The sequence below is a fragment of the Lepidothrix coronata genome, unplaced genomic scaffold (assembly GCF_001604755.1).
Source record: "Lepidothrix coronata isolate B3197 unplaced genomic scaffold, Lepidothrix_coronata-1.0 Scaffold1, whole genome shotgun sequence".
In the NCBI taxonomy this organism is placed as follows: Eukaryota; Metazoa; Chordata; class Aves; order Passeriformes; family Pipridae; genus Lepidothrix; species Lepidothrix coronata.
The window spans coordinates 16,286,201-16,297,164 of NW_016690181.1; the positions used below are offsets into that span (position 1 = coordinate 16,286,201).

At 39.1% G+C, this 10,964-nt stretch overlaps 1 protein-coding gene across 4 annotated transcripts in view; it reads left to right on the forward strand.

The window, feature by feature from the left end:
- TUB (tubby bipartite transcription factor) overlaps nt 1-10,958 on the forward strand; it is a 163,933-nt gene extending 152,975 nt beyond the window's left edge. For 3 of the 4 annotated variants that reach the window (XM_017809859.1, XM_017809831.1, XM_017809851.1), the window contains one exon: nt 209-2,046. In XM_017809859.1, coding sequence (XP_017665348.1) covers nt 209-342 — 134 coding nt within the window. In that variant the 3' untranslated portion in view covers nt 343-2,046. Of the gene's footprint in view, nt 1-208; nt 2,047-9,988 lie in introns of those variants that run through there. The other variant, XM_017809841.1, reaches the window with a different exon arrangement.
- Nucleotides 10,959-10,964: the final 6 nt, after the last annotated feature.

Genomic DNA, 10,964 nt, shown 5'->3' on the forward strand with positions numbered 1-10,964 from the left:
AACCCTCGATCACTCAAGCTATCCTTGCTTCTCCCTCTGCTATCAGCACACCCACTTGCATGAATAAGTGTTGTGAAGTTTCATGAGTGAGCACGTTTTGTTTGTGTATCGTTGAACTGGGCCAGAGGATGATGTTGAATGGATACTGATTTAGTAAGGACTGCAAACAAAAATAATGCTCTGTCACCTTTTATGACCTTTCTTGCAGCTGACTATATAGTGATGCAGTTTGGCCGCGTGGCTGAGGATGTGTTCACCATGGACTACAACTACCCAATGTGTGCACTTCAAGCCTTTGCAATTGCCCTTTCCAGTTTTGACAGCAAGCTGGCTTGTGAGTAAAGGGGCGTGGGTGAGCATCCTCTCAAAGGAAGCAGTTTGCCATATGATTCCCAATTCCTGCTGGTGTCACTTGTGGTCCATAATAAAAAGGTCAGGGAAAATGCAGTTGTGGAGGACTACTCTATTGCTGAAGAGAAAGTAAAAGGAATCTTTTAAAAATTCAGGACATTCAGGAAATTATATTTTCCTTTTTTTTTTTTTTTTCCCTGTCATATTTTTCTGGAAGTGACATCAAGGTTTTGTAAATAGAAGTTCTATCTCATGTCCCTGGTTATGTTATGGATATGTGCCATGATGTACTGTACCGTGGCTCTAGTAACACCATCACAGTGGTGTCTTTTTTAAATCCAGAAAGGGCGTGAACGCTCGAAAAGTTCCTTTTTACATGTAAGAATTATTCTGAGGCTGCAATCCATACCTCAAGGTTGCATTCCTACATCGACTAATCAGAGCTTCACATCATCCAGCGTTAAAGAAAGATCAGAAAAAAAGATGCACTTTTTTTTGATTGTGCAAGGATCTCGTGTAGTATAAAGCCAAGTCTGAAGGTTGAAAACCTATACTGGACTGAACTTGATGCATTGCTATTGTACATGTAGTAGGGCATGATGAATTTTAATTGCAGTAGGAGGAAATGGAGAAGTAGAAAGCACAAAACAATGTTGCACAAGTCACTTGAATTCTAAGCTGTTGTTATGTTTTAACATCTACATGCTTTTTAATTTGTTTCAAATGAAAATGTATTTGAAGTACAGAAAAGGGAAAGGGAAACATCTAGATGCTAAGAAAGCATAACTTATGTTGAATTTGGCATTTCGTGTGCTGGGAATTTATATCCTTGTATTTCTCTGGTAATTCAAACACATATTTTGTATGAAGTGATATAAACAGTTGGATAAAGGCTCTCTGCAACAAATCTTATTATTTTGAACAGGCTGTGTAAAGCTGAGGAAGGTAAATGGAAATATTTTATTAAATTTGTCTGGCCTTTTGAGCTTTTACAATTTGTTGATTGCATTTTTGAACTTTCAGCGACAACCACTTTTCATATTTATTTCCCATTGTAAGAATACTTGAAATCGATTGAAACTGTGTATGTTGTTCTCTGATGTAAATGTGCCAGCTACTGAGCTAAATCCTTCTAGGCAAATCTAGTGTATACTGCATACAAATGAGACACTGGCAGGACACAGAATACCTTAAAATAGTGTGGAATTTTTGGTTCCTTTTTTCTGATTTATCTGGAATATATAAAAAAATACCGTTTCAAAACACAAGCAAAGAAAAAAACATTCTATTTTCTTCTCTCCTGAACATCTCAAAAGCCCAGAGCTGCAACTGAAAGCACGCTGTAAAACACCTTTAAAAATAAGTCTTTCTGCCATTGTTCTGTACAATGTTATCCATAATAGTACACAAAGTAATAGAATTTATATGTAGTTCATCAGAAGGGTATTGAAATGTGAGTCGAGTGAAGAAGTTGTAGCGTTTTATACCGTGTGGATTCAGGTCCTCCTTTTTACTCTTTATAGACTCTTGCATTGCACAACCAAAGATTATGTAATGCAAAAATGAGATCAAATCACTGTCTCATAATTGCCAGTCCTTTTTGACTATAAGGGACAGTCCACAAAGCTCTCCTTAAGATTGTGCCATTTAGACTGTATAATTTCAACTAATAAAAAAAATATACTCTCTTCTTCACCTTTGCCTTCAGGTCTCCTTCCCAGTATATAGATAAGGAAATTTCATGGAAGAGATGAAAATAAGTGATTGCCAGCATTTTTTATAACCTTTTAAACAATCTATGGAGAAGAGTCTGAGTCTGCTGGCTTTGAACAGTGTTTTGTCGATGGACTCAGCCTGTCAAATATTATCTTCAGTTAACAGGAAGGAAGTTCTGCCTTTTTTTTCAAATCTTTTTGCAAGAAGCCTTTCCATGCAATGGTGTAAAATGAAAAGACAGCTTTTATTAGAGAAAAATGAGCAGTCAGTTCCCTCAATGAATGACCAAAGTGTTGAGTCATGAGCTGCAGCCTGATCCTTAGGCTTTGCACATGGATATTTTTCTCTGTAGCTGGTGGTTTCCCACCATTTCACATCCCTATCTGTCATCTCACTTTAAATTTAACAGTGAAGACCCTTAGGCCTTTGCTTACCTCATATCAGTCTTTAAAAACTAGCTCAAATGACAACCAGAATTTTTTGTTTAGACTACTGCAGAACCAGTCAAGAATTCCCACTGCTGGCATTTAGGTGTGATATGGATTTCAAGAACTCTGCAGCACGGGAACGGTTGAATCTGCATGGCTTTAATTCTGTGCCTTGCCAGTCATACGCTTTCTTTAAAGCCTGAGAAAGTGGCACCTGACATAGTTTTCTGCTTCCCTCTGTGCACAGCACTGTGTCAAAGGAACTGAGTGTCTTATGGTGCAAATACACAATCTGCTGGCTTTTGTAGTGGAGTTGGTTTAGGAAGGGTTATTTTTAACACAGATTGTAACAATGGTCTGACTCACATCATGACCCCACTGGGAATTGGCATGAAAGGAAGCTCATGTGCAGTGAACTCCTGCACAAGGGTGAGAACGAGGGGCTGGGGAAAGGCAGCGAGTTCAGCTTCTTGGGATAGTTTTGCTGCCAGCACATTGTGTAACTTCACTCTCACTGCATGTTCTTCCCAGCCAGGTATTTTTTTTAACCTGTAACCATGCCAGGAGGAAAGTGGTGACTCAAATTCCCATCATCTTAGAATTGTATGAGGCCATCAGCCAACGAGCTGCTGAGGAAAAAACTCCCCACCATAAATTGAGGTCACTAGGGGGGGATGTTAACCTGGGACTGAAGAATGAGGAGCTCTCATTAAATCTGGTCTAGTTAGAATAGGATTTGTTCCTAGTGGCCTTTGCCAAAACCCTGATTCCTCACTGTTGTTGAGCAAGGTACTGGGTTCTTTTGATTCACCTGACATTTACCATCTGCTCTGGAAGCAGGTACTTTTAATTTAAAAACTATATTATTTCCGATGGGCATTTTCTGGTGAACATCTTTACTGCATGTCAACGTGAGGTGATATCACAAGTTTTCCAGCACATCTCTAAATTTTGTTGTCCTAACATGGTAAAGTCTTAGCATAGAGTCATACCTGAAATTACACTGTCCTCACAAAGTTAGATTTTCTTCCACACCAGTAATAAAATCTTGATACCAGTAAGTATTTTCAGAGATATATGCATACTAAACTAACCAAGGTGTAGTTAGTGGCACACTCCTATTAATAATTTCTGCTGGCCCTGCATGTCAATGTGCAACAGGGCATAACCTTGTTTACTTAGTGTGACAAAGAATATAATGGCCCTGAGCTGTGTATTTACTTCACATAGTCCTAGTGAGTGTCTGGATACAGTAGATTTAATATTATTTAAAATCCCAATATTGATGATTTTTTGCATCTGCTGTTGATTTTGGCAGAGCTGTAAACAAATTCCTTGCCTGAATTGCTTATAGGCAAATACTGCATGCTTTAATGAGAGTTCTTAATCTAACTTGTCACTCTGTTTACATCAAACAGTTTCTTCCTGGCCCTTTATCTAATTTTCTTCATCTCTGATGTTCTGTTCCTTCTCATTCTCTTCACAATTCTTTTATCTGCTCTTTGAGGATGTGCAACTCAAAAGTGTTTGACAATATTGCTCAGTGATCTCTCCACAGATGAATAATGCCTTTGGTGCACATTCAGTGATGCTCCTACAATGGAAGCCTTATCAGAGGGATGAATTTGGCCCTTTGGCTTTACAGTAGAGTAAATTAACACATTAAAAGGTAGCAGATAAAAAAGCTTGCCTAAAATATAATCAGAATTTTTCTCAGTAAACATTCAGTAACTGGAGTTTCCAAACCATTGGTTGCAAATCAATGAGCAGAGCTGTCCACAAACCCGGAGGCAGGCTGTTAGATTCCCTTTGTAGTGCTGCCTTATTTTTCCTTTTTTCAAAAGGTTGAAAGTGATTTTGTGAGCTGAAGTGTGTCGGTTGCCTATAATAGAGTTTGTTTTTTAGAAGCTAGACATCACTCTGCTCCTTTTGTAGGATAATATATGGCACATAAAATAGTAATGTCATAGGCTATTGTTACAAATTCTGATGCTAAGAAATCTGTGAGAATAGTTTTGTAATAATTACTGGGCAAATCTCTGGCTATTCAAGTTCCTTACAATAGTGCTGGAGTTCCCAGCTGGCTGTCCTCATGAGGTACTACAACTGAAGGAGCTGTAGTGAAAAGGGCTCTGTAATAAGATCTGATGGCTGCACAATCAAAAAACATTATTGTGGAGTCAAATGACACCACTGAGTTTTATCAGTCATGGCGAACCAATGCCATCAATTCAAACTTTCAGGTTTTGCTCCCTTATGATGAACAAAGGAGGGATTTTAAACAAGCAGAGACACCACTGAGTCCCTAAAAGTATTGAGTGTTAGACCTGCTTTTCTGCTATAAAAATCTTACCCCTACCCGAGAGCTACCCATTAAATAGAAGGAAATCAATCCAGTCCTTAGTATGGAAAATCACTCCCAGTTCTTGTATCTTACATTTTTGCAAATTTTATTATTAATTTTTTAATTTATTAGTGATTTCACATAGGATGCAACAAGGACTGGGAAAAGTGTTCTTGCCCTGAAGGAATGATGAGCCTAGACCCCTATTGGAATAGTTTGTTTATTTTAATAGGACAGAACAGAGGGTTACCTGGTGTTCCTGGCAGGGAAAGTTTCTCCTAACGTGTGGCAGGTATCAGAGGAAAGATTTTGGGTTTGATCCTGTGGCATCTTAACTATCTGCCCCATTGCTTTCCTAAAACATCATTTTCCAGACTTCCCTGCTTTTAGAGAAGCATGTACTCATGAGTAAATAACTTTGCTTGGCAATTAAGGACAGCACAGCAGTCACCTTTATTAGAATTATGGCCTGATAACTCAGATTTCTCAGAAGGCCTCATTTCAATTACTAGAATAAAATAGTTTTATACACATAAGTCTTGCAATAGAATTAATTTAACTGTAGATGCAAGCTTCTCTTGTACGTGCTACTTAATGAAAACAGGTTTCTGTTGCTCCTCGTGTACGAAAAGTACCTTCCAGGGTTCTGCTCTGCAAGTGTTTGAAATTAATTATGTAGACACTTTTCAGTTCTTTTTGTTGCTCACCAAGGAGCTAAGAAAAGAATTTGCACAACTCTCTCAATGCTTTGGTATTTTGCTATGAACTATAGCTCAGTAGCTGATACTCACAAATGCCTGTATATTGGATGAAAATGCATTAAAACTTATTTTGTATGTTGTATTTTATTTAACTGCCTAGAAATTATAGATTCCCCTTTTTCAGTAAGGGTATGTTTATCTATACCTTCACTGATGAGAAGACTTGAATTAACTGGCTTTCTTGAAACTGTTTAATGGAACCAGTACTCTGGTTTGCTAGATGGCTTTAGGAAGAGGATGCCATTCAGGAAAATTATGCTTACATTTTCGAGAAAAAAAAAACACTTTCCTATTCACGTTATAATTGGATTACACATTAACACTGGAAACGTTTCATGGTTTTATTTAAGTCTGCAATGACCATTTGAAAATTACTCTGGCAAAAGCTTGTTAAGCACATGAACTGGAACGAAGTCCTACTTGAGAGTAGCAGGTAGTACCTAGCAAGTACCGGTGAATACTCATGCATCTCTTTTGGTGCTTGGGTGCAAAAAAAGCCCTGAAGAGTCCAAATCTGTGTTAAAATCAGCCTAGTCTTTCAGATTGTCCAACAGCTGATAGAACACAGGCCTGGGGATCAGGTCACCTGGCTGGTAATCCCAACTGACTGTCTGACTTTGTGCAAATCTTGGAATGTCTTTGTGCCTCCATTCCAACAAGTTGAATGGAAATACTAGTTTTTAGCCTGCCTATGTCTTTCTCTTATCTTCTGAGAAGTTTCTCAGGAATATTTTGAGGCTGGTGGATGACAAGTGGTGTTGCCATGCTCAGAACCCTATTAATGCTCACTGAAGGAACCTCAGTAAAAATATGAAGTTTTCTGCCACCTGTGTAGAAACTGAATAACTAAACAATCTCTTAGGATAAAATCATGATGCTGTTGAATTCTATGGAAATCTTGTCAATGATTTCAGTGAGGCTTCAATTTTTCTACCTTGTGTCATTTTTAGTTACTGAAAGTGCAGAAAAAACAGTAGGACAAACCATCTGATACACATTTCCTTCTCACAGCGATGTGTTGTTTGTTACGTTTTACTTTGCAGCATCAGTTGTTTTAAAACTATTATTCCTGAACACGTTGCAGAGGTTCAGTTAATGCAACCACCTATTTATGCTTTTATGGAGCAAACCAAGACACTTGGTGATTGTGCTGCAAATTGCATTTTTGTGCTGTTGTTCATTTGTTTTTTTCACTTGGATGTGACTCAGTTGTTCAAAACTGGTTTTACTGCAGACTTTGTCACGTACATCTTATTTAAAAACAATGAGTCTTATCATTTATGACTACTTTTATACTGAAATGGGATGTTTACAATGCAATGTTTCTCACATTTCACCCTCTATCTGTGGCTTCCTACTGAGGCTATCCCAGTTGGCACAATGCCATGAGAAGTGTCAGTAATTTATAAAGTGGACTCTCTCAAAGTACCAGAATGCAATTTATAAACATTTTTATAAATTTTAACGTTAAAATCTAGATGATTTTAATGCTTACAGATTGCGTGACATTTCAACGAGATTATTTGTTCAAAATTTTCTTTCCTTAAGCTTGTTTTGAAGTTTGAGCTCTCATTTATGATGTAAGCTTCTGATCCTGCAGCTTCATCTGTGCAAGCCAAACAGAGCTTGGCCTGTGCAGATTGCCAGGCTTTGACTGCAGGAATCTGTCAGTGTGATGGGGAACACAGTAAGTGATGAGATTTCTGAAGTCCTAACAAGAGTGCCCTTCCTAATTCTCTTAGGCACTCTGGAACATCACATAAGAAATCACGTACCTTTCCTATGTTGACTCACCAAATAATAGCAGGAATATTTTCATTCCATTTGAATTTTAAAATTTTTTTTTAAGGGCTATGCCTACTGTCTAGGTAAGTGTAACCTTAACAACATTTAGTCTTGATGTCTTGGAAAACAATATCATAAGATCACTTATTTTGCCAGTGCAGAAAATCTCATCGTTACACAAAACCAGAGTATGTTGTGTGGCAGTGGGCATTGGGCACTGCACATAGGATAATTAAGCTTGGAAAAGACCTCCAAGATCATCAAGTCCAACCTTTGATGTACTATTAAGTTCAGTGTTCAAACAAGTTTGTGAGCTCTGGCACCTTGTAACAGGAGGTCTTCATTCCAGTCTGAGAGAGCTGAAGATAACCCAATTATTACCATCCTGTTCTCTTCCCTAGGGACAGTCTCCTGTCCTTGCTGGCTAGATGTAGAACTGTATTGATCCTGATGTGTCTTTAAACATTACAGCATTTTTTAGCTATTTTGAAAATGTTTTCAAAGATGTGGTTTAAGTTCAAATAAAATAGTCTTTGAAGTAGTTATAGGTGTACCAAGTTGATTTAGTTGAGAGGCAGCTGCCTTTTCCAGCCATTTCCTCAGTTGTCGTATGAGCAGTGCTTGATAGTTCTGCTGGAAAAAACATAACATAGCTATTATAATATGCTTTCCTTGGGTTTTGCCTTATGATTCTGCTGTTTTGTGCACCTCTGCATTTATTTCTGAAGGGCAGTACTTCCAGTGCTGAACACAAATAGAGCAGTGTTTTCTAATAAAGTCTCTGCCTCATTTTCTGCTGTGGAGATTTACATGTGGAGATTTGGTATTTGATACTGAAAATATAAACTTTTCATCCAAGAGAAAAAACCAGAATTTCTAGGCAAAGTCACTGACACTTAGTGCTATGTGCCTGGATTGACAGAAGGCTTATTTTTGCCAACCAGGAATCCTATTACTGGCAGAGTAGTGTGTGCATGAAACATCCTATGATACCCTGTTGTATACTACATCTGGGACACAGTGTGAGGGCCTGGCCCAAAGATACAGCCCTCTCTCACCAAAATGGCACAGTGTTCCTTTCTGGGGGGCTTTCCATTGATACTTTTATGCTTGTTGAACTATCTTCCATCTTGGGGCCAATCTGTGATAAATATCAGCCTTAACAAATGTCCCCAAACTAAAAACAGCATTGGAAAGGTGCTAGTAAAGCCTCACATAAGCCTGGGAGCAGCAGGTGAGTATTATTATACAGAGTTCTCATTAGGCAATTGAAGTTGCACTGTAATCAAGTTTCATGCAAATTAATTTATGAAGATGGCCCAGAACAAACATGAGGGTGCTGTGCAAGTGTCAGGAACTGAGAAGTTGCTCTGCAAAAAACTTAAGTCCACTGAGTTTTCCTAAGTAAAGAAAAAACCCCCAACAATGGAGCTCTATTTCATTTCTAACTGTATTTATTTGTAGATTCAGTGCTTTATAATGTAGGCTAAAAAGATGGATTTTCTGTGTTCTGTTAATTCTAACTTCTGGGTTAAGTAGGACTGCATCAGTGATGTGTACTCCTCATTTGTAGCAGTGTCATCTCAAAAAGCTGATTGTGGAATATGGCTCTTTAACTGTGATAAACTCTCAACAGTTACTGAATTCAGTGACACCATGACAAGGTTTTTTGTCGGATTTCTTTTCTTTAAAAATGAATCACCCCCAACCCCTGTTTTTGAAACCGCTGGTTATTCTGTCTTTTGGACCACATTGCACAAGTCCATGAGGATGAATTCCTATTTGGTAGCACTTCAAATACTTTTTTGAAGGTGGTAGATGCTTTTCAGCTTCTTAGTAATCTATGTTACTGCAATTGCCTTGTTTTGTTCTCAGCTCCCTGATTTCCCCCCGCCCGCCCACTCGGTCTATAACTTTCTCTCCTTTCAAAGATGTACAGGTTTTTCCATATGGGGACACTCCAGAACACTAAGTCAGTAAAACCTCTATAAAGTCAATGTCTGTGAACTAAAGTGTGTTAAATCCCTGTGTATGTGTTCCCATTTTGAAATAAGGTGGCCTTCAGTTCAGGTTGTGTAATCCTCCACCCGGGTATTCATCACATTGTGCAGTTCAAGGTCGTTGGTGAATTTTAAAGTGCTGAACAGGTTTCTATTGGAGAACATATGTAAAGGGATTCACCCTTCTGTTCTCTCAGGGTGGCTCTTAGGACTTAGAGTGTCGCATTCCTAACAGTTGGCTCCTTGAATTGCACCTGCCAAGCTCAGCACCTGCACCCTTGAGGCCACGTTTCTGAAGTCCTCTTTTCCTACTGCAGTAGTTTTCAGCACTCCCTGATTTATTGCCACCTGTATGGTGAATTTAAGCTTCCTGACAAGAGTGTGCTTTCTTCTTGGGTTTTTGTGGATGTTGGGGTCTGGGGACTGTATGCTGAAAGCAGCTGCTTTACCAGTGCAGCAGAGCTTGATGCTAGGGGCGTGATGTAAATGATGCCAGTATAGCTAGGTTTATTTTTACAGTGCCCATCAGAGGTATGCTTGTTTGTCAGAAAATAATCTTCCTTTCTCTTTTTCTTCTTCATTTATATCTGCCTGGATCTGGAGGATGACAGCCCCTCTTAGCATTCATGCAAGCAGCCACCATATCAGAAAAACACACACAACGGGTTTATTACGGACGGGTTTATCACTAAGCAGTGCAACTCTTACATGCTTACTGTCACCCTGCCCTGTTACAGTGCATGTTTTTCCCTGTGTGCTGTTTCCTACCTTGTGTGTCTGTCACCAGTCAGAGGACACGGCTGCAAAGACGTGCATGGAAGCTTAGCAAAGAAAATGCTGAACCGAAGCCATTAAAATACAGTTCTCCCAATACTGAAGAAAGAGCTCCTCCTGAAGGCAAAAATTGGGACCTGTGGTTCTTTAAGTTATTTGAAGTTTCCGTGTGTTTGCACTGCATATAAGAAGATAACACCTTTTTATTATACTTGCACTATTTTGAGTTCTAAGCCCAAAACAAGGCATCACAGAATCCAAGGAACACGGTTACAGAGAAGCAAACCAAAGTGCAAACAAGCTCCATTTACAGATGTGGAGGAACTCCAGCGTGCAGACGAGGCAATAGGATGTGCTGGGGAATGACAGTAGGGTGATTTTTTGCTGGAGAATTGGCCACACTGCTTGGCATCGCTTAGAGTGAGTCACGGATTCCAGTGGTGGTTGATACACTGTGATGGTCACTGCCTGTGTTGTGTTATGTTGGCAAGAACTCTGCCCATACCACGTGTTTCTCTCCTGAACAGCCCGATTTATGTGCATATCTCTTCACGATGACACTTTCACCCATTTATTTCTATTTCAGGCCTAATCCCAAGCCTGCTGGTGTAACTGAACATTTCTTTCTAACTTCTCTTGTGTCTCCATAATGCCACATTTCCGTGTCTGTCCCACAGTCCTGATGTCTTCTTGTCTGTCTTTGTTTAAAAGTGGGCTTAGCTGGATTGCAAAAATTGGGCATTACTGGCATGAATACTTCAGAAAGTTGGATTTGGAAAGGAGGCCAAAGTTGGCTCTTACACAC